This window comes from Chelonia mydas, chromosome 8, assembly GCF_015237465.2.
Source record: "Chelonia mydas isolate rCheMyd1 chromosome 8, rCheMyd1.pri.v2, whole genome shotgun sequence".
NCBI classification, from domain to species: Eukaryota; Metazoa; Chordata; order Testudines; family Cheloniidae; genus Chelonia; species Chelonia mydas.
In genome coordinates, this window is record NC_057854.1 from 102,191,784 (window position 1) to 102,216,539 (window position 24,756).

Consider the following 24,756-nt stretch of genomic DNA (forward strand, 5'->3'; position numbering starts at 1 on the left):
TGTTCAATGGCAGCACAATGCACTGTCACATTAGTGGTGTTCTGTGGAGTGGAAGGATAGGGAGGATATTTGAGTCCTAAGTTTAGCCTCTGGATTCCAGTCTACAATTTCTTAACTCTATATTCTTACCAATCCTCTTCTGCACTGCACGCTTCAGATTGTAAATGTGACTTCTTAGCCTTTGCTACAGCTTCATTTCCTTATTAAACCATACTAGCCTCCGAACTTCACTCTTAAGCCAACTGTATTTATTAAAGAGCACAAACTACCCACAAAGTATAATTTGCTTATGAAGAGTCTTCACTTCCCTTTGATGCCCTTTCCTGACATTGTTTGTTCCAGAGGTTCTCCAAATTTTCCTATAGCATACCACATCTTAACAGAGCAATAGCCTCCCTGCCCAATCATCTCATTCGCAATTACACAAAATCCCTGTAGCAACTACAATTACAGAGAAAAATTAATATTAGACGAGGATGTATTTTAATTCATCTTTAATCCAATAAGCATTGTTCAGCTTTTTTTGTTTGTTTGTTCATTTGGCTTTTGGGATTTGTCAATAAGCATCAATAAGCATGTCTTATTAAAACTTTTTATGGCAGTAAGGGAAGGGAGTTCTGAAATTTGTTTCCCTTTCCATTGTGACTGTAAATCCAGAGATACATCTGTCTGTTTTTATCAGAAGATGCTGCCACTGCGGCCTTGAGGAGTGCCTCCTCCAACAGAATGCCTGATGCTGATGAGAAGGAGAAAGAAGAGGAATAGGGAGGACATGTTCAGTGAGATCCTGCAAGCCAGTTCTGCACTGGACTTCAAACAAAGGGTTTGGAGGGCCAACATGCAAGACAGCATGGAAAAGGACAGAGCAGACAAGAGAAAGGCCCAGAAGTCCCAGCAGGAACAGAAGAGGACGATGCACCAGGACATAACAGGCCTTCTCAAGCAGCAAACCCAAATGCTACAGACCCTGGTTGACAAAGAGGTCCAAAAATGCCAGGCTCCCCATCCTTTGCAGTCCTTAGAGATCTCCATGGGAGCAACTCCCTATACCCCCCAATGTACCACATGGCACAATGGGCCTCATCCTTACCTCTACCAATCTACACCAGGGGACAGCAAAGAAAACCACAGCTTCACATACACTGCCTTATGAGAATTACGGTTGGTTATGTGCAGCCACAATGGACTACATTTGTGAACTGAAATGGACAGAAATGTTTGCTGACTTTCTAATTTTAAAGTTCATTTATGTTAATTTATGTTAAAAGTTTGTATTGCATTGCTTTTTTTGCACCCCTTTTTTTTTTGCCACTCAAATTTCTATTTTTGAAGAAAAAATTATCTTTATAAGTGCACACCACATATTGCAGAATGTATTGTGGCACTCGAAGCACTCAGGACTTGTAAATGTACAGCCCCTTGTAAATGTAAAGCACCTTCTGCACCTGTGAGCCAATAGTTGAAACTTTCCTTCTTGCTGTCAAGGTAGCCAGTATACAGCTTTATGAGCCAGGAGAGCAAGGCATAGGCTGGGACTACCCAGAATAACTATTGTCATTTCCATAACACCTATGCACCAGTCAAGAAATAATGTCCCTGCTTGCAGTTTTCTGAATAGTACTGTGTTCTTAAAAATGCAGAGGTCATGCACCTTCCCTAACCAACTCATGTTGATATAAGAGAAACGTCCCAGACGATCCACCAATGCTTGCATAACCAAAAAGAAGTCGCCATTTCTGTTGATGTACACTGTGGAAAGGTCAGTTGGTGCCAAAATAGGGACGTTTATGCCATCTATCGTTCCATAACAGTTCGGGAACCCTATTGGTGCACATCCATCCACTGTGTCCTGCATGTTGCCAAGAGCCACAGTCCTGCATAGCAGATGATGATGATTAACCCTAAACATTCACATGTCAACGGCTCCACTGTGGCTTTTCCAACTCCAAAACAATTTTGCACGGAACAGTAGCAATTCAGCTCTCATTCTGGTGCCCCTGTGCTGGGGCAATCTTGCCACACAGATCCAGGAATGTGGTCTTTCACAGCCAAAAACTCTGCAGCCACTGCTTGTCATTCCAAACCTATTTATGATGCAATCCCACCAAATTGGTGCTCATTTCTCAGGCCCAGAAACTGTGCCTCACCATCCTCAGCTACTCCATGAATGCCACCAACAACCTTGAATTGTTTTTCACTATGTCGCTCAGCAAACTGTCCTTGGAAAACAGTCATGTCCCCCACTGTTGCACTACTTCCTGCAGGTCTGCAAATACATGAGAATCACATGTCCTGTATTTGCTCCATTCAAGAGACTAATACAGAGCTGGGGCTTGATACATCTGTCAGAAATGGCAGACTTTGAAAAGTGCGATGTGGGCTTATGGAATTTTTAAAAAGGCAGGAAAATTATGGGATACGGATAGCATTATGGGAAGAAGAAAGTTCCATGCTGGGAACTTGACCCCTGTACTATTCTTTCTGGCCACAACACATTGCAAAAATTCCCCAAAAGGTACTGCACCAGATGGTGGCGTGTGGCACACTGGGACACCACAACACTTTGCATCAACAAAAGCATTCCTAGTGAGTACGTGCAACTCCAACATAAGCAGTAAAGAACGCATGCACCCAAGTGATATACAAATGTCAGTAGGTGTATGCTGACATAACTTGCATAAACCAAAGTTTGTAGGGTGGATGTGGACTAAGTCAACTTCTCAATCTATAAAATGGAGATAACATTTACCATGCTCAGAGTATGTCATAGGGATATTCAGAGACTTAGTACATTTATGTGGGAGATTTTCAAAGGCACAAAGGGCAGTTTGGCACTTAATTCCCGTTTATTTAGGAGTTGGTCATCAAACTGCCCTGAGTCTTCAAAGATCTCCCTCTACACATTTATACTGTAAAACACTGAAAACTCAAGATGGAAGACAGAATTCATATTATAGGTGGGGCTGCTAGTGCTGGCTATTATGATTGCCTGACATTTCCTATTTATAAGCAACTGAAAACACTGTCTTATGCTTTGCCAAACTTTAACCATGTGGGCTGAAATTTTCCATGCTGGGTGTCAATCTTAAGATGACAAAACAGTTTGGTGTTTCCAAGAATGAGGCTAGGGAGAAATACATCGTTTTGCCTATGATAAAAAAATTTTGGCAACCTTTTCTTTGAGAAGCTCACTTCCCCATGCTTTGGGCTTAAGGTTTGGCATGAGGGTGGCCTCTGCATCAGGGATGAGTTATCTTCTCCCCAAAAAACCGCCCAAATTTGGCCAAGTTATAAACCTTAGAAAAGTTGCAGTTTGCATATGCTTTGCATACTAGCAATTTCTTAGTAACTATATTTCCCAAAGATTCCATCCACACTGAACATGCTCTAACGTAGGGCTGAGTAGGACTTCTCCTGCAATAGCAGCTCTGGGCTGCTGCAGGCTGTGCCAAGTCCTGGTCCAGGAACCTGAACTGACAGTAGGCAGAGCACCTCTCCTGTGTACAGAAGGCAGGCAATCTTAATTCTGGCAGTCCCTAATTTTTGAGTGCTTGACTTTGCAATCTTAATGTCCTTTTAGCACACTTTTCTTGCATTTAACACATAACCGTATTTGAAATGCATTATTTGTATCTAACAGACTGTAACTTCAAGGGGTAGGGTCATTTTCCTGTTTTGTGGAATGTCAAGAACACAGATAGCACTCAATCACAATTAACATCTTGCCATTGCAAATGTTGCTTTACGCATCACTATTTTAATGGGCAATTGAGAAGACAGATTTTAAAAAGGTCCCTATTTTGCTTCTAGTTCCTGGTCCTGCAATCAGATCCAAGTGGATGGAACTTGCCACCTGCACAGTCCCACTAAACTCTGTGACATTCCAAAACTGCCCAAGAGTCCATCCACATGAATTAGGGATGGGGCCCTAATTACTTGACTCCGTTTGATATATTCTAAATTTTCCAACCACCAGTCTGACATGATTAAATGTGTTCTTTAATGGCAAAATATCAAGAAAACTGGAGCCAAAATTTGACCTTCCTTAAAGAACATCTACTGCATTGTAGAATGTACAGTTTTAAAATTTCAGATGTCAAAATATTTGTAGTTGAATATTAATTCTTCAAAAACTCAGATAGAATTACAAAGTCAGAAGGTGTACATGTAAGATTTTTTTAAAACAAGTAATGAAGTACGTGAACATCTTCTATATGCTGCTTTGTCAGTGTGCCATAGACAGAGTAAAAAATGGATTTACCTTAAGAAGTTTCAACAAAATAACCTTTTTTCTACCTGGATATACATGTTTGAGCCTTGCAAGGTTAAATGACATACACGTTCATGTGCATTTCCCCCACCCCAGAGCGAGCGTCCTACATGCTCATGAAAAGGCCTATATATTATCTTTGTTACAGTAGTGCCCCAAGGCCTAAATTTGGAATTGGGGCTCCACTGTGCCACGTGTTCCACAAATACATAAAGCAACATTCTTTGCCCTAAAGATATTACAATCTAATTTAAGACAAGACACAACATGTAACATAAGATAGAAGGAAAGGGAGCACAAGGGTAACAATAATAAGATCACATGGTTACATGCGTTAGCTAGTGCACAACTTGATTCCAAATCATTTTAACGTAATACTGGCAAGAACTGCCACATATATATAACTTCCCCCTCTTCTACATTCAAGCTAGCAACCACACACAAGGGACACATAGCACCCAGCCACCAAGGTGGCATTAACAGTGACCTTTCAGCACCATCCCACGTCCATTCATTAATATGGACCTCGAAAAATCCATTCACCTACTTGATAGGACCTAGACCATCAATCTTAGGAAGAATTTAAGATTTCATTAAAAGGTTCCCATTCCTTACCATTGCAAAGAGAACCTTCTAAATAAGAACCAAATGTAAAGCAATGCAGTTCTATCTTTCTAAGTTCACAGATAGCTCTAGTGCAGCTCCTAACTCTTCCAAGCAACAGCAGAGCAAAATTAACAAGACTCTGGTTAGTTTTTCTATAATATGCCAAACTCTGAAATTGATAAACATATGGAGGTTACTCTTACTACTTTGGAAAGCAATTAGCATCAGCAAGGGCAGTCAAAGGAGGACTTAAATTTTATCAGACATCCTCTGGCCCAAAGCCAACACAAATACCCCCACCCCTAACCCCAAGCAGAGTCCAGGGGGGCAGCATGCTAATAGGAATTCCAGCAAATTCCCTCTTCCCAGCAGGGAAGACTCTGAGATTCTCATCAACACATATACCCATGGAGCTTACAGATTGGTCCTCCACTCTTGTTTCATAACACTAGCAAAATTAAGTCCTCCATTAGACTGTAATAGTTTAACAACTAACTAAGCTTATTTTCTATAAAGCAGCTTAAATATGGTTTCCTGTTTCAGACGCCATATTTCAAAACAAAAGTGACAAACATTAAATTAGTAAGATATTTCCAATATCTCATTTCACAACAAAAAACCTTTTCTCAGTTTCAACATATCAAAACAATCTTAAAATGACAAGCAGTGATACATGCAACCAATAAAGTCAAAGGCCTACGGCAGATAGATTTTTACAATCTATATTGATGAAATTACTCTGACTACTAGTTGCAAAGATATGGAAAGTAACTATTTGCAAAAAATACCAACTAGAAGATGATTCTCAATACCATAATGTTATATTAGTACTCATGTTCCAAGTTTTGTATAGACATTAACTTGTCTTCTCTCATCAGATGCAGCTGTTATTTAATCATTTAAGAATGCCTACAATCTATACAGAAGAAACAGGGTCACCTCCAAAGAAAATCTAGACATAGGATTTGCTTAGCTGACACGAAACAGAACCCAGAGAGCTCTATTTTTAATATGACTCTCAAAATGGCCAAGTAAAATGATGCATTACTGCACTACCGTAGTCTGCATACTTATTGTACCTTTTGCTACTCTAAAAATAAAATCAAATGTCACTAAAAAGGTTCACCAGTCTTTCTAACCTGCTAAATCTCATCTGCCATATTCTGGGAGAAATGGAGAGAGAAAATTAAAATAAATAGTTATTTGTTAAATTGTGTTTAACTATGTCTAAACTAAAGCATTTAGGACCTCTTGGTAATCATAGCAGTCTCAAAATGTCTAATTCGTCATTTTATTTTTAATTAGAAAAAAAGTTACATTTAAGGGAAAGAAAAAAACAAGCTGGGTTTGAAAAGCTGACATGTCCTGAGTTTTCTGAGTTTTAAACAATTTTACAAACTTTAGAGAATTATAATACAGAGGATTAATTTTCTGGGCACAATAGAAATCACTTATATAAAGAACCAAGACAATATTAACCAGTCCTATAGACTTACCATAGACACTTTAATTAATAATAATCTAGGATAGGATCCTTCAATAACGAGAGCTATAATTATATTATTAATACTAGTAGTCAGCATGTTACACAAAGCTGGATTCTGCTACGTTCTTTTTTCCCCTTCCCTCGTACAGTCTACAGTGTGGGCTCTGGCTCAAAGAGCCATAATAATACTTGGCATTTATTTGGCACTTTACACATTCAAAGCAGTGCAGACCATGACTCAATTTTTGATTCACTAGTTTCTCAGATACATTTTCTATCTTCCCTTGTTTCTTAAACCATTTGCCTGTCAGGATGCATTTAATGTGCATTTTCAACAAACGCTGCTGCGCCCATAATACTGCATCATGTGCCCCCTAAAACCAGCTTCTAGCCAGTGCCGCACACCTCCACCTCCCAGACTCATCCAGCCAACTCCATCAGAGCCACGCCAACCCCAGCTGCCACCTGCAATGTCTACACCCCAGAAGGTCCCGTGGTCACAACTCTCCCCATTCCCGCTTCCCTCTCTTCACCCAAAGGCACCCCGTATGGGACTGGCTGCCCCCTGGTTGCGGCAAGCCAGGCATACCACATCACGTCCCCTTCCCCGACGCTTGCCTCACCGCATTTACCTACCCGCAACTCAGGTGCGTGCAGCCTCCCGCCCTCGGCACCCGATCCCGCTGCCCTGCGAGGCACCCAGCCAGCCCCCCCCGGAGGCACCAGCCCCCACGCCGCCGGCTCCCTTCACCCCATGATACACCCACAGCCCCCGCCCCACCGGCCCCTTCACTCTGCCGCGGGCCCCCACACACACTCCGTGCAGCCCAGTCACACTGGCCCGGTGCCCCGCAACGCGCCCCCCGCACGGTGCCCCCTTTACCTTCTCCTTCGCCTCCCTGCAGGCGGCGCCCGGGGCCCTGGCGTCCTGCGGCTCCCTCCTGCCGCCCCCCGCCGGGGCAGCTCTCCCCTCCGCGGCGCCGGCCGCCCGGGCGGGCTCCCTCCTGGGGGGCGGCGGGGGCCCCGCTTTGTCCCCCCGCGAGCGGCCCTTCTTCATGGCGGCGGCTCCTCAGCGGCGGCGGAGCGGCGGCCCCCGCGGCGCGCAGCCGGCCATGGCCGGGGTGAGTCACGCAGAGGAGAGCCGAGCCGGCGACGCCTCCTCGGCACGGAGCGGAGGGACCAGCCCCGCCGCTGCCTCACCCGCCCGCCTGTCAGGGCGGCTGTGGCGCGGAGCGAGCGAGCGCGGCGGCGGCGGCGGCGGCGGCACCGCCCCCTTCCCCTGTTCTCGCGAGAGGCCGGTAACGCTCCGGCGGGCGGGTGGGCGGGAAAGCCGCGGCGCGCGGCGGGCGAGAAGGGGGCGGTAACGAGGGCGCGCGACACAGGGACAAGCGAGGCGGGAGGGGCCGCGCCCGCGAGGCGCAGCGCGAGGGAGGGACGGGTCGGGAGAGGCGAGGCGGGAGGCGCGCAGGCGAGGGTGGCACCGCGCACAATGAAGGGAGGGGGCAGGCTACCCTCAGGCTACTGCAGAGCCAGCCCTCGGTGTCGCCCGCAGCACCCGCCCCTGGCCCCAGTCCTGTCAGGGCAGGGCAGAGGCTAAGGGCAGCTGGGCCGGGAGCCAGCCCAGCCATGCCATGAGCTGGCTACCTTGTGCCGAAGGCTAATTGCCCAGATCATGGGAAACAACTGAATGGGGGGTGGGGAATACCATGCCAGTCATCGACTGACCAAACAGCAGCCAGTGCTGGACCAGCATTTGACAGCATGGCACATGGACAACTCTCCCAAGCGCCTGCCTTGTGCAACGGAATCTGAGCTTTCATTGCAAAAAAGGGGTGGTCTCCGGCTGCTTTCAGAGCAAGGGAAACCTCAGAAATCCGCATAAAGTGTAATGCAAGTAGCAGCATCTTCCGGAGTCTAGAACAACAGGTCTGAGAGATCTGAACTGCCTCATTCACCTTAACTGGCGTGCCCAGTGATGATAAATTTAAGTGTCAGTATTGTTAGCTATTTCATTACTCAGGAAAGGATGTAAGAAAGAAGAGGGGATCATAAGAGCTGTACCATCCACTGTGAGCATAGTCTTGTAACACCATCAGTAGGTGGGCATTTGGGAGATACCACCGCCTTTTAAAATCTCAAGAAGGAGTCACGCTCAAGGAGCCTAACGGGGTCCAGTCTGATTGAGGGGAAACCAAACCCCAGAAGTCCAGCAAAGTCCCTGGGAATATTCAAATGCCACTGAAGGGGAGCCAAGATCAAGGAGCCCAGTGGAGCATACACATAATCATATATTTTGAACATCTATACAGTCTACTATGAGTAGTCTCTTGTTTTGGTAACTTGAATGGGCATAGTTTACTGTGTGGGTGGAATTTGGAGAAGTATCACCTCTTTTTTTAACCCCTGACAAACAATAACAGAATAATAAAACAACAGGAGCAATTTTGTCCTATTATACCTAGCCCCTTACATATGTGAGTAGATGTTAGGACCCCATTCTTCTGTAGACAACTCCAAGTACTTTGTAAGATCAGGAATATGCAAAAAACCAGAGATAAGCAACAGTTGTCCACCACATTTTATAGCCCAGTGTTTCCTTACAGAAAGACTGGAACACGGAACAAATGAAAATGGAGTTCACCATCTCTCTACTGGAAAACATGAACTGTACTGATTCATTCTCAAGGAATAACCGGACCATATATCCTTAACTATTCATCTCCTGTCTCATTTGAGCTGGTCATAGCCATGTAAGCCTGTAAACACTTTACCTTTAAATATTAACTGAATTTTGAGGCTATAATATGCCTCTTTCTGGAGTGATACGCAGAAAAAGCAGCCTTCAAAGTTGGTCTTTTTTCTGTGTTGCCATGCACAAATCAGGATGCATTCCATTGCTGTGGAAAATAGTTCTTTCTTCCGCTTTGCCCTGCTGAAAATGTTTGTATGTCTTTGTCCTGGAGACATAGATGTTATAAATTCTCTTTGTTATATATAGAAACAGCAGCAGAAAACATGTTTTAATGATTTATTGATGTAAATGAGTGGGAGCTTTTTAAAATTATTCTTGAGAATGTTTAAATTCTTGGTCTTCTCATCTCAAAAAAGATATAATGGCGTTAGAAAAGGTTCAGAGAACGGCAACTAAAATGGTTAGGGGTTTGGAACAGGTCCCATATGAGGAGAGATTAAAGAGGCTAGGACTTTTCAGCTTGGAAAAGAGGAGACTAAGGGGGGTTATGGTAGAGGTATATAAAATCATGAGTGGTATGAGAAAGTGAATAAGGAAAAGTTATTTACTTGTTCCCATAATATAAGAACTAGGGGCCACCAAATGAAATTAATGGCCAGCAGGTTTAAAACAAATAAAAGGAAGTTCTTCACACAGCGCACAGTCAACCTGTGGAACTCCTTGCCTGAGGAGGTTGTGAAGGCTAGGACTATAGCAGAGTTTAAAAGAGAACTAGATAAATTCATGGAGGTTAAGTTCATTAATGGCTATTAGCCAGGATGGGTAAGGAATGGTGTCCCTAGTCTCTGTTTGTTAGAGGGTGGAGATGGATGGCAGGAAAAGAGATCACAAGATTATTAGGGGGTGGGATAACTCAGTGGTTTGAGCATTGGCTTGCTGAACCCAGGGTTGTGAGTTCAATCCTTGAGGGGGCCATTTAGGGATGTAGGGCAAAAACTGGGGATCCGTCCTGCTTTGAGCAGGGGGTTGGACTAGATAACCTCCTGAGGTCCCTTCTAACCCTCATATTCTATGATTACCTGTTAGGTTCACTCCCTCTGGGGCACCTGGCATTAGCCGCTGTCGGTAGACAGGATACTGGGCTAGATAGACCTTTGGTCTGACCCAGTATGGCCTTTCTTAGAAGACCACAGAATCCAGCCTAATATACTTCCAAAATGTACCAGTGCTTAACATTTTCAGAAAGGAAAGGATACAAATCAATCCTGAGCATTTTTATGACTCTTGGACACTTTGCTACGGTACAAATGACTGGATCTGGAATGGAAATATTCAGCATGGAGAAACCATTAGATTCATAAACCTCATATTAAAACAGAAAATAATAATTAAAACTAAATAGTATATGCTAGAATGCTGCTAAACTTGTGCTGTCTGAGGACAAAATCAAGTATTTTCACTGATACTTTAACTTTACCATTAATACCAGATTTACAGCAATAACTAAAACAAAAATTAGCCAGCTGATCAGTTGGCTTACTGTTTCCAGAGCAGAAGCTGCTGCTGCCAAACAAATATATTACTAAGGCTTGTCACTTAACATTCTATTCATACTATCTACATGATCTTCATTCTCAACATTGCTACTCTGAGCTGGATGAAATGGCTCTAGCTTTTATGTATGCGTAGCCATTTTGTTCTTTCTATAAGTGGCCCAGTTCCAATGCTATTCACAGTGAAGTTTTGGTCTTGACACTGGAATACTAACGTTGACAGCTGGCATCATGCCATCATCTCTGACTAAAAACAGTGCAATTATTTTGGGACAGATTGTCCTATATACAAGAAAGACCCACTGAGGGGACAAGAAACTATAGACCCTGTACTACCACAATGCATCTTGGCCATTCAGCCAGTCTGGCCTCTGTGGCAGTACTCTTCAAGATTCAGTCAAAGGGTGTCAGGATGCATCTGAACAGTATCAGTTACAAGTGGCTAAGGTATAGAATCAATTATTTTAAATGGGTGAGAAAATGGTATATGCATTGTAAGAAGAATAGGAATTTTTTTTAGAGAGATTGAAATCCATGTGGATAATTAGAACGTTCGCAGTTACATTAGATAAGGGCAGGAGGGTTGCTTGTTTAAGAAAGGATATAAGTCTTCATGTTTCAAGGCATAAACTAGTCACAAACTGATGGGGATTAGGAAGAAATTTCTCCTGCCCGCAAATTATTCCATAACTGTCCCTTACAGAATTTTCTGCATCTTCCTCTGAAGCAGCTAATATTGGCCACTCTCAGGGACAAGATAGTAATCTAGATGGACCACTAGTCTGATCCAGTTTGGTAATTCCTATGTTTCTCTGTAAAATAAAGTCCAATCATAAGATGGAGATTTCTCTTATTAGCTTCGTGGGCCCTGTATATAGAGTAAAGAAATTTGCGCTGATGGTAGATGCTTCACTTGGCTCTGGTGCAATTCATCAACATAAAGGGTTTGCACTGGTGTATATCATTTAAATACCTAATAGGAAAGTACTGGTTATTAGTGGGTGTTTATATAACGGGTTAAAACTAAGGGTGAGTGGGAGAGAACACAGTTTGTGTAATACCTAGGTTTACAGTCTTGTTATCAACCAAAGAGCTCATGGAATGCTACATAGCATAAAAAAAGAGACAAATGAGAGCAATTAATAAATATATATAAAGGGTTTGATTCTCGACTCCGTTAGAGCTGACTTGGCTGTACAGTGCCTGGCACAAAAGGGCCTCTAATATTTATATTGCGTTAGCACCTAAACAACCATATTAAACATCTACATCTATGTATTTATACCAGTGAAAGCTTTCCTAATGCGAACAGGGCCGCAAACTGTGTCACAAAACAGCAGAGTTACAAGAAGCAAGTTTTCCTGGGATTAATAAAGAATGCATGGGAGCAGCTTTCCATAAAAATCTACGAAGCCACCTTGTTGTCCTCCTTCAGATCGCTCCTTAAAACTCTCCTCTACTGTGATGCCTACAAAAAACAATGGTAAAGCTGTTCATGTCCTGTCACTGCTGCTTATCAAGCTGACCAGAACCATTTCTTTGTTACCTTGTGCTTCTGCTATCTGTTTGTCATAGCTTCCTGTTGTCTCTTGTCTTATACTTAGATTGTAAGATGTTTGGGGCGGGGATCGTCTCTTTGTTATATGTTTATACCAGGGATCGGCAATGTTTGGCATGCGGCCAGCCAGGGTAAGCCCTGTGGCGGGCCGGGCCGGTTTGTTTACCTGCCGCATCTGCAGGTTCGGCCGACTGCAGCTCTCACTGGCCGCGGTTCACCACTCCAGGCCAATGGGGGCTGCGGGAAGCGGTGGCCAGCACATCCCTCGGCCCACGCTGCTTCCCGCAGCCCCCATTGGCCTGGAGCAGCGAACCGCGGCCAGTGAGAGCTGCAGTCGGCCGAACCTGCAGATGCGGCAGGTAAACAAACCGGCCCGGCCCACCAGCGGGCTTACCCTGGCTGGCCGCATGCCAAACGTTGCCAATCCCTGGTTTATCCAGTGCCTAACGCAGTGGGGCTGGGACCACTAGGAATTACCTCAATACAAATAATTAATAATAATAATAATAATAAAGCGAGACAAGGTGGGTGATGTAATATCTTTTATTGAACCAATTTCTGTTGGTGAGAGACAAGCATAAGATAAAAGATCCAATAAAAGATATTACCTCACCTCTTTGTCTCTAATATCCTCAGACCAACATGGCTACAACAACACTGCCTACAATAAATGAAGAGCAAATTCTAAAAGAATCAGTATTCCACAGCTGAAAAAAAGAACGAATATTTTGCATCAAATACTGGAAAATTATAGTACTACTTCAATCAAATATTAACAATCTGAGATGGAGTCATGATAGTTGTCGGTTGGTACTGTAATAAGAGTTTGGCTAAACTGGACCCAGCTTTTCTTCTTCTTCTGTTTGCAAAGCCCATGTCATGCTTTGTACAGCAAGGAGTTTTCCAAAAAAAATACTGTTTTTCTAAAAATACAAAAAATTTTGCCAACAGTCCAGGAACACCCTCATAACTCCAATCTAGCAAGAATGCAAAATGCAGGGGGGAAAGATTTTAGTACAGAAACAGATTTCAGTTTCATGGTTTCAGGAGGTTTATACACAGCAATAAGATAATGTAGTTATTTTAATATATCTTCACATGCCTCCTTTATTCTCTCAGGGTTGAAAAGCCCAAAATTGGTCTTGAAATTATTTTGCTTTTTGAGGTTTGTTCCTTTATTTTGTTTGGTGGGGGGTTTTTTAACCCTATCAGTCTATTCAAATCCCAGGTTTCTTTTCCAGTGATTCATCCTCTGGGTTTTTGTATCTGCCATTCCTGTGACTGGTTAGAGGAGTCTTATACATTTCAGTGTCCATCCTCCAGAGCACATACTTTCACACAAATTAGAAGAAAGCAAATAAGTTTTATTTCAAACCAACCTATAACTTAATATATTCCTTACACAGACAAAAGTACTGGGCTGAAATTCTGGCCCCATTGATGTAAATGGCAATACTCAATCGGGTCACGATTTCACCCCAGATTTGTCTTTTCTGTATAAGGAGTGCAGAACTGGGACGAGCAGAAGTGTCTCTTTGAGAAAAATCCTAACATTTAAGAGACAGCACTATGAATCCAAAAGCATTGCTCTGAAGTCTAACAAAGTAAAAATGAATAATGTTTGCTTAAATTGGCAAAGAGGATGATGTACATGTTATTGCAGGCCAGAAGCAGCTTTAAAATGATCTGTTCTTTAGAATGACCCTTGGGACGATTTGAGGAATCTATCTATGTACAGCTTATGAATTCTGGTTGTTATGAAATTTTTGTGTCATGGAATGCCTCAGTGTTTAGTGATCTGGCCATGAATTGATGGGGCTTTTTCATTACCTGCCAGACTAGGGATGGTCAGCTATTAAACCTTAGTGGTCACCTACTCAGTTGGAAACACCTTGAGACAATAGGTTGGCTGAAGGTGGGAGAACTAGTTCTTTCAACTTCTATGCATGGTGCTGGGGTTTGGAGAGTGGAAAATGCCCAGGAAGCTTTGGGCAAAGAGGGAGGCATGGTTTTGTAGTGGGCAGTGGATCTTGTTTAACTTGGGGACCAGCCAGGGGAAAGGAAGCAAACTGATTTGGGGGAGAGAGAGAGAGAGAGAGAGAGAGACCAGAGATTCCATGTCCTGGATGAGAAGCCATGTGCAGAAGGCCAGTGGGGAGAGGAAGGATCCTAGATTACTAAGAGGGCTTTAAGCTACACCCAAATAATGCTCTAGAGTGATGAGGAAACTGCGGCAGGGAAATGCATCCAGATCAGTGTTCCCATGCATGTGCAGAATGAATCACCTGCGGGTTCGGGCTCTGGGGTGTGGCTGGGGATGAGGGGTTTGGGGTGCAGGCTACCCCTGGGCTACAGCACAGAGAGAGGACATCTCCAGATCTCTCTCCCTGCAACAGCACCTGGGCTGGGGGGGAGAAGTGCCTCTCCCTGTCGCACCAGCCCCGGGGCTGGGGCCGCGGGATAGGCTCCTGTCCCCTGACAGTGGCAGGGCTGGGCCGGGGCTGGGTTGGGGCTGCGGGAGGGGTACTTCTCCCCCAGCTGTGGCAGGTCCGGGGCTGGGGGAGTAGCATCTGTCCGCACCGCAGCCCTGAGCGCCTGTGCAGCACTTAATAGGCTGCTGCACGGCCGCGCAGCTTAGAGGGAACTTAGATCCAGATGTGTTCATTATGTTGTCTAGCTCTGTATTTCTCGTGCTATCAAAGTAAAGAGTAATTGTATTCAGAATCATGTGCAGAATCTACCTGTGTGTCAGCTGGCTTAACTCTCAGGTGCCCCTGAATAGTTAAACTGTCAACCCAGTGGGACCACATGGTTGGAATTCTGGAAAAGGGTGTGCTAAGCTGTGGGAGAGTCTGAGGAGTCAGCAGTGGTCCTGGAGACCATCGGCAACAAGGCTAGCAACATGGTCTAATTTCCATGAAGGACTAGCAGACAGAGTCTGTGCCTAGGAAGTGTGTTAGAGAGGCCAAGGGGAGGAGTAGTGCTACAGCATTTTTGGGTACAGGGAAGCTTTGAGCACATGAGTCCAGTGCACTGGGACCCAACTCAGCAGCCTAGTGAGTGTCCAGCAGCGGGAGCTTTACTAGGACTGTGTGTGTGTGACAATTATAACTAAGGCATCCTATGTTTATTGCCTCTTAATGATTTCTAGATTAAATATGCTCAAAATGTAAAAATACTTTTTTTTCTAATTGGCATGTCTGCAAACGCAACCTGAGATATGAAAAGCAAACTAAATTTTTTCATTCTCATGCATCATCATCCATAATAAAAATTCTGTCAGCCAAATTATGTTCTCATTTACATTTGGGAAATGTATTCTATTTGGGAAATTCTGTTGTCTTCAGATCATGCCTTGATTACATCTTTGGAACCCCACTGAAGGAAATAGGGTTGCACAGGAGTAACTGATTGAAAGTGTGTAAATAATTATTTTGTTGATACACAAGCAGGAATAGAATCCAGCTCAGTTCCTCTTAACTGGCTGGCTCTGCAATGCTAACAGGAATACAAAGTGATAAAAACTTACTTCAGTCACTAATATAAGATCTGATTCTCAAAAAAGGAACAGGTCTGTAGAGTAAGCAGGTGTCATTTTTACATAGTTACTTTTCAGCATAGAAACATACTTTGATTAACATCATGATCCATGATCATTCAGTCAGATGATCAGCCGTAACTGAGTGAAAATAATGGACTCTATATCACATGAATTTTATTACTCCTCTGGGACACGTATCTTAATGTTACATATGTTTTAGTTTTATTTAAAAACATGAAAAGGTAGAAACGTTACAGTGCATTGATATGGACATTAAATATTGTGAGGTGCTCAGACACTATGGGAATGGGGGCCTTATAAGTACCACAGCTAATAATTAGATAGATAGATTAGATTAGATTAGATAGTCACTGACCGAAAACAGTACAACTCAGCAATAACTTAACTTACAGAAAAGCAATATTGTATACAGTGTTGTTGTAGCCATGTTGGTCCCAGGATGTTAAGAGATTGTGAAGTAATATCCTTTACTGGACCAACTTCTGTTGGAGAGAAGTCAATCCAGTAAAAGATGTTACCTCACCCACCTTGTTTCTAGAAAAAGCAATATGACCCACTCAAAATCTAGAGCTGTCATGAAAACAGAAATCCCCAGTAACTCACCTCCCAATATAAAACAATCCATAAACTAACTACCCATAATATACCTTAAAATAAAAAAAAAAAACAGGAGTCTTCATCTTGGATTATGATGGGCTAGTATTCCTTCTACAGTGCCTGAGCCTGGTCCCTCTGGTGAACTTCTATATGCCATTCTGGACCTCAGCCGACACAGTAAAGCGTGAGGGGTGTCAAACAGACTTCACTGTCCTTCCTCTTTGCTGCTGGAAACCCTGCCGAATCCCCAGGCAACTGTTCCTGTGACAGCAGTGATGTTATGGAACACAGAATATTCAAAGACTATTTTATCAACTTGATAAACATGATATGTATCTTTATGGGCGGGCCAGTGGTTGTATGCCTGGCTAAATGGATAAGATAAAGGATAGGAGTACTTGTGGCACCTTGGAGACTAACCAATTTATCTGAGCATAAGCTTTCATGAGCTACAGCTCACTTCATCGGATGCAGAAGTGAGCTGTATCCGATGTCTGCATTCGATGAAGTGAGCTGTAGCTCACGAAAGCTTATGCTCAAATAAATTGGTTAGTCTGTAAGGTGCCACAAGTACTCCTTTTCTTTTTGCAAATACAGACTAACATGGCTGTTACTCTGAAAGATAAAGGATGTTTCCTGCAGGAACTAAAGTCAGAAGGGAGTAATGAATGCAAATCCCCAATACTGAAACAATGTAGATAACAAGTCCTTTATATTTTCACCCCTGGGGAATAGCAGACAGACTGCTTTGACCTGGTTCAAAGGTGTTGGGCAGACAGAGGATTTGAAACTGTTTAAAATATGAGCCGTGACCTGAGGAGAGGGTCATTCACACTCAGTTCAAGAGCAGAGAAGCATGAGACTGTGAGCAGAGACGGGCCCTATGAGAACACCTGAAGTACTTTAAATCTGCCAGGGTCTCCGCTTGGAAGATGGTTTCCAGCCCAGGGAAAGGTGATGGCTAGAGGTCTGAGACCTTAACATGAATACCCTAGAGGAGGGATCAGAGGTCCAGTAACTCTGGTACTGTGACAGCTCCTTTCTGGATCCCCCTTCAAAGTCTGAAAAATATCCCAGTTTTCTATAAATATAGTTTGCATGCCAATTCTGTAACAGAGAAGTTTCAACAAACCTTTTGGTGTACATATACCTCTAAGGCGGGGGTGGCCAACCTGTGGCTCCGGAGCCACGTGCGGCTCTTCAGAAGTTAATATGTGGCTCCTTGTATAGGCACTGACTCCAGGGCTGGAGCTACAGGTGCCAACTTTCCAATGTGCCGGGGGTGCTCACTGCTCAACCCCTGGCTCTGCCACAGGCCCTGCCCCCACTGCATCCCTTCCCGTCCCCTCTCCTGAGCCTGCCGTGCCCTCACTCCTCCCCCCCCACACCAGAGCCTCCTGCATGCCACGAAACAGCTGATCGAGAGGTGCGGGGAGGGAGCGGGAGGCGCTGATTGGCGGGGCTGCCGGTGGGTGGGAGGCACTGGGAGCAGGATGGGGGAGCTGATGGGGGGCTGCTGACATATTACTGTGGCTCTTTGGGAATGTACAGTGGTAAATTCTGGCTCCTTCTCAGGCTCAGGTTGGCCACCCCTGCTCTAAGGGCTTGTCTACAGCGTGCATTTGTCCACACCAGAGGGGAGTAATTTTTAGTGCACAATAGTGTTGTGCGTCAGCTGGTCTCTGTGGACCCTGCTCGCACACACTAAAAGTTCTCTAGTAATCCTTGACTCTGGGAGCCAGCCTTGCCCTGCCCTGCTGTGAGAACCCCCACTGCTGGGCTGTTCATGCACAGCCTCTGGCATGTAAGCTGCTTGGATTGTGCAACCGAATGACACTAGCCAATATCTCCGGTCCCAGACACAACCCTAGGAACCTCCATCTTGCCGTGTCCAGTTATGCCCGCTGGACGCTGCAAGCTTATATGAGTTTGTCAATTTAACAAAGAAATTGATATGTACCAGGCTGGTTATCCCAAGGGGAATCTCTGACACGCTTTAAACCAAACACACTGCTTTGGGTAGAATAAACAAACAGATGTATTAACTATAAAGATAGATTTTAAGTGATTATAAGTCAATGCATAACAAGTCAGATTTGGTCAAATGAAATAAAAGCAAAACACATTCTAAGCTGATCTTAACACTTTCAGTGCCCTTACAAACTGAGATGCTTCTCACCACAGGCTGGCTGGTTGCCCTTCAGCCAGGCTCTCCCCTTTGATCTGCGCTTCAGTCGCTTGGTGGTGATGTCTGTACATGGAAGTGGAAGAGAGAGGAAGAGCATGGAAAATTTCTCCCTTTTATCATGTTTTTTCTTCCCTCTTGGCTTTGCCCTCCCCGCTTCAGAGTCAGGTGAACATTACCTCATCGCAGTCCCAAACTGATCAGAGGAAGCAGGGTGACTCACCTGAGAGTCCAACAGATCCTTTGTTGTTGCATAGGCCAGTGTCCTTTGTTCCTGTGAGGCTGGGCTGGGTTTTGTCCATACATGCCCTGATGAGGTGTGAACTGCCCCTCTGCTCTTGGTGAGTTTTTGCCTCAGCTTGCTTTAAGCCATGAGGACACATTTTCAGCCTCATAACTATATACATGAAATTATAACCTATAACATTACTATAACAATGATTACTATAACATTGCCATAACAACAATGCTCAGGACATCATGAGCCTTCCAAAGACACCCAACATGACAAACTTTGCATTAGATACCACACAATCATATTATAAGGATGAACATGGGGGTGTAGGGTGTTCCCATGAGGTAGAGAACATCATATATATATACCAGGCAGGTGTGGAGGCCAGAGCAAACAGCGGCAAGGCTTAAAGGCGAGGTCTCAAATTGAAAGCAGTGGTTTACAAGTCAGGATTCTGTTCCAGTGACTGCCCTGGACTTGATATGCATGACCTTAAGCAAGTCTATTTTTCTTTCTTGGGCAATTTCAGTCATGGAGTAAGCTGAATGTATTGGAGATGAATCTGTGGAATTTTGCCCACTGACACAAGAGCTGACTTTAATCCTCTGGGCTGGGCCTCAGTTTTCCTATGTATAGAATGCTGATAATAGTACGTATCCACCTCAGAAAGGTATTAGGTTTAATTAATGACATTTGGTAAAGTGCCCTGAGATCCTAAAATAGGTGGTGCTAGAGAAGTGTGAAGTATTCTTATTTTCAACCAATGTTACTGATTGTCATGCTCAATGTTGCTGTAGATAAAAATCCATTAGTATTGTCATTAAGAGCCTTTATTTTCAGAGCTTTTGAACTCAGCTGTAAAAAAAACTGCACCATGTTGAAGCTTGACATATGGTATAAAGTATCAAGCCAGAAACAGTTATTTTCTTTCTATTTAGTTCATATCAGTTTGCCAATTTATGTTGTAGGAGTAAAAAAAATCCTTAAATGCTATTTTGACTACAACTCTAAAATGCATTTATTTTATGTGAAAATGTGTAAGTGATTGTTTTATAATGTAGACTAATCACTTTCTAGTTTTAATGTGATAGTTCTAACTAGTAGCTGCTGTGCATAAACTGTAACTATTTTTTCATCTATTAAAAAAAATTAGTTGATAAAATGAAATTAGTTGCTCCTAAGTGGATAAAATGAAATGGTTTTTAAGGAGCCATTAGTGTATCAATAAACTAGGCCACACCAACAGAAGGGGGGATTGTATCCTGGAAAGCAGTGACTGTGACTCTGAAAAGGATTTAAGTGTCATAGTGGACAGGCAATTGAACATGACCTCCTAGTGTGATGCTGTGACAAAAAGGGCTAATACAAATCCGTGGATAAACAGTCAAATTAGGGAAGTGACTTTACTTCTGTGCACAGCATTAGTGAGACTGATCCTGGAATACAATGTACAATTCTGCTGTTAAAGAGGATGTTGAAAAAATTGGAAAGGGTTTCAAACAGAGGCACAAAAATTATTTGAGGCCTGCAATAAATGCCTTATAGTGAGAGATTTAAAGAGCTAACCTCTGTTTAGTTTATCAAAAAGAAGACTGAGGTAACTTGAATACAGTGTATAAGTATCTTCACAGGGAGAAAAATATCAGATACTGAATAGCTCTTCAGTCAAGCAGAGAAAAGCATAAACAAAAAACCATGGCCAGAAATTAAAGCCAGACGAATTCAGACTGGAAATAAGGCACAAAATTTTAACAGTGAAGGTAGTTAACAGTTGGAACAAACTAGGGTGACCAGCTAGTAAGTTTGAAAAATCAGGACAGCGGATGGGGGTCAATAGGTGCTTATATAAGACAAAGCCCAGAATATCGGGACTGTCCCTATAAAATCAGGACATCTGGTCACCCTAGAACAAACTACCAGGAAAGTGGTCATTCATCTTTTGATGTCTCCAGATCAAGAGTGGAAGCTTTTCTGGAAGATATGCTTTAACCAAACACAAAGGCTGTGTCTACACTACAGACCTTACAGCGGCACTGCTGTACCACTACAGTGTTCTCCCATCAGTAAAATTAAACAACCCCAATGAGCGGCAGTGGCTATGTTGGTGGGAGAGCATCTCCCGCCAATATACCGCTGTCCACACCGGCGCTTTTGTCAGTAAACTTTTGTCGGTCAGGGTGGTTTTTTTCACACTCCTGACTGGCAAAAGTTTTACCGATAAAAGTGCTAGTGTAGACATAGCCAAATTATTGGGCTCAGTGAAGAGGTAACTGGGTGAAATCCTGTAGCCCTGTGTTATACATGAGATCAGACTGGATGATCTAATGGTCCCTTCTGCCTTGAACTCTATTAATCCACAAATTAAATCAGCCCCTACTCTCAACTGCCTTGCACCTTGTGTAGTCACTTACATCCATGCAAAGTGAGTACAAGGTGGGTTTAAAATACTACCAAAGCCAACCTGTTTAGGCAATGTCTGAATTTGGCTGAAAGTTTCCTAACCCCTTCTGTGCTGATTGCTGCTACAACATCTGCAACCCAAAGTACACACACGGGACTGCTACACATACCTTGTGTGTCTCCTTTGATGTGCCAAATGGTGATACAGGGCTCTAGCATGCTACTGAGCATCTGCTTGAAAATGTTCCTATCCATAGTTAAAGTTAAGCTTATCATAACTACTTTCTGCAGAATGCCCGTTAAAAGCAAGACAGTGGTTGTTTTATGGATATAATACAGTGGGGTCCTGATCCACTGCAATACAAATAATCATAATAATTAATAAATAAGAACATAGGAATTGCCATATTAGATCAAACCGGTGATCCATGCAGCTTAGTATCCTGTCTCTAACAATGGCTAGTATCGGATGCTTCAAAGGAAGGTGCAAGAAACCCTGCTGTAGGTAGATAGGGAATAACCTGCTCATAGAGGATATTTCTTCCAAGACCCCATTAGTTCAAGACTGGTTTATACTATCAGGCAAGAAAGGTTTCTATCTCTTCTAGAACTCTTGGTGAATTTTGGTGGGAGGGGGCATTGCTTTTAGTTTGGGGTTTTTTGCTTATTTTTTAAAAACCCTATCTATTGTACCTGTGTTTTCTTGTTCACCATTAGTGATCTGCAAGCAATAAATGACTATTAGAATCATAGAATCATAGAATATCAGGGTTGGAAGGGACCTCAGAAGGTCATCTAGTCCAACCCCCTGCTCGAAGCAGGACCAAGTCCCAGTTAAATCATCCCAGCCAGGGCTTTGTCAAGCCTGACCTTAAAAACCTCTAAGGAAGGAGATTCTACCACCTCCCTAGGTAACGCATTCCAGTGTTTCACCACCCTCTTAGTGAAAAAGTTTTTCCTAATATCCAATCTAAACCTCCCCCACTGCAACTTGAGACCATTACTCCTCATTCTGTCATCTGCTACCATTGAGAACAGTCTAGAGCCATCCTCTTTGGAACCCCCTTTCAGGTAGTTGAAAGCAGCTATCAAATCCCCCCTCATTCTTCTCTTCTGTAGACTAAACAATCCCAGCTCCCTCAGCCTCTCCTCATAAGTCATGTGTTCTAGACCCCTAATCATTTTTGTTGCCCTTCGCTGGACTCTCTCCAATTTATCCACATCCTTCTTGTAGTGTGGGGCCCAAAACTGGACACAGTACTCCAGATGAGGCCTCACCAATGTCGAATAGAGGGGAACGATCACGTCCCTCGATCTGCTCGCTATGCCCCTACTTATACATCCCAAAATGCCATTGGCCTTTTTGGCAACAAAGGCACACTGCTGACTCATATCCAGCTTGTCATCCACTGTCACCCCTAGGTCCTTTTCCGCAGAGCTGCTGCCTAGCCATTCGGTCCCTAGTCTGTAGCGGTGCATTGGATTCTTCCGTCCTAAGTGCAGGACCCTGCACTTATCCTTATTGAACCTCATCAGATTTCTTTTGGCCCAATCCTCCAATTTGTCTAGGTCCTTCTGTATCCTATCCCTCCCCTCCAGCGTATCTACCACTCCTCCCAGTTTAGTATCATCCGCAAATTTGCTGAGAGTGCAATCCACACCATCCTCCAGATCATTTATGAAGATATTGAACAAAACCGGCCCCAGGACCGACCCCTGGGGCACTCCACTTGACACCGGCTGCCAACTAGACATGGAGCCATTGATCACTACCCGTTGAGCCCGACAATCTAGCCAACTTTCTACCCACCTTATAGTCCATTCATCCAGCCCATACTTCCTTAACTTGCTGACAAGAATACTGTGGGAGACCGTGTCAAAAGCTTTGCTAAAGTCAAGAAACAATACATCCACTGCTTTCCCTTCATCCACAGAACCAGTAATCTCATCATAAAAGGCGATTAGATTAGTCAGGCATGACCTTCCCTTGGTGAATCCATGCTGGCTGTTCCTGATCACTTTCCTCTCATGCAAGTGCTTCAGGATTGATTCTTTGAGGACCTGCTCCATGATTTTTCCAGGGACTGAGGTGAGGCTGACTGGCCTGTAGTTCCCAGGATCCTCCTTCTTCCCTTTTTTAAAGATTGGTACTACATTAGCCTTTTTCCAGTCATCTGGGACTTCCCCCGTTCGCCACGAGTTTTCAAAGATAATGGCCAATGGCTCTGCAATCACAGCCGCCAATTCCTTCAGCACTCTCGGATGCAACTCGTCCGGCCCCATGGACTTGTGCACGTCCAGCTTTTCTAAATAGTCCCTAACCACCTCTATCTCCACAGAGGGCTGGCCATCTCTTCCCCATTTTGTGATGCCCAGCGTAGCAGTCTGGGAGCTGACCTTGTTAGTGAAGACAGAGGCAAAAAAAGCATTGAGTACATTAGCTTTTTCCACATCCTCTGTCACTAGGTTGCCTCTCTCATTCAGTAAGGGGCCCACACTTTCCTTGGCTTTCTTCTTGTTGCCAACATACCTGAAGAAACCCTTCTTGTTACTCTTGACATCTCTTGCTAGCTGCATTATATGCAGGTCAGTTTGTGTACTGATTGTGTGTGTTCCTGAGATAAACTTGTTAGCTTTCCAAAGAGTCAAGGAACTCTCCTGAGGCAAACAAACTCTGGGGCACTGATACTAGGTGATATATAGAGAGAAGAGAGGTTCAAAGCTACTTACTGTTTTCCAGTTTGGGGAAGAGGTAACAATCAGAGAGACAGCAGAAGAGGTGAGAAAACAGCACTCAAATTGCAGAGACAATTGTTATTTTCCTGTAATATTTTGTTTTTTTTATACTGAAAGATAATATAGGGACTGATCCTGTAGTCCTTACTCAGGCAAAACTCTCCAGTAAAGTTCATGGGGAGTTTTCCCTAAGGATCGCAGGTTATTTTTCATAATATGCACAAATAATTATGATGTGGTTTATGTGGAAGGGTCTAGATTTACATAAATCAAACAGTTATTTTTATTTTTTAATTTTTGGATTCATCATCTGTCGAAGATGCAGAAAATATTGGGCCAGATCCTCAGCTTTTGTAAATCAGCAGAGCCCCACTGAAGTCAAGGAGGCAACATCAGTTTACACCAGCTGAGGATCTGGCTCATTGTCTTAAAAGCCATTAGAATGAGTTCACCTGTAACTGTGTGAAAAGCATAATTTTCTACAGGGTGCAACAAAAACCTGAAATTTATGGAACAAATTAATCCATGCTGCAAAGCCAGTGAAGTCACTGGAGTTACACCATGATAAATTTACGCCAGTTTATCTATAGGAGACCTGAAATCATTTATTGGGTTTTTTTTAATTAACTATTTAGAACTAACTTTGCTCTACATGATTTATTTTTTTTAATTTACAGCTTGTATCTAAATTATCACAATAATATTTTTGCCTAATTTGTACACTTTACGAGGTTATAAATTAACTGAAAAAACATAAGGAAAAAAGACCCGAGGTAAAATTTTAAGAAAGCCAGAGTGACTTAGGAGCTAAGTCCCACTTTAAAAAATGACTTAGGGAATTAGTGTCCTCAGTCACTGAGGTGCTTTTGAAAATGT

At 43.4% G+C, this 24,756-nt stretch overlaps 2 protein-coding genes across 4 annotated transcripts in view; one reads left to right on the forward strand and one right to left on the reverse strand.

Annotated features, from left to right (window-relative positions):
- The window catches only part of MAST2 (microtubule associated serine/threonine kinase 2), a 372,012-nt gene extending 364,364 nt beyond the window's left edge, over positions 1-7,648 (reverse strand). For 2 of the 3 annotated variants that reach the window (XM_037907057.2, XM_043521549.1), the window contains exon 1: positions 7,246-7,648. In XM_037907057.2, the coding sequence (XP_037762985.1) occupies positions 7,246-7,419 (174 nt within the window). In that variant the 5' untranslated portion in view covers positions 7,420-7,648. The remainder of the gene's footprint in view (positions 1-7,245) is intronic. The other variant, XM_037907059.2, reaches the window with a different exon arrangement.
- Positions 7,649-8,894: 1,246 nt separating this feature from the next.
- LOC102934511 (riboflavin-binding protein) overlaps positions 8,895-24,756 on the forward strand; it is a 38,380-nt gene continuing 22,518 nt past the window's right edge. The window contains exon 1 of the mRNA XM_007069183.4: positions 8,895-9,112. The gene's annotated coding sequence lies outside the window, so the exon portion shown is untranslated. The remainder of the gene's footprint in view (positions 9,113-24,756) is intronic.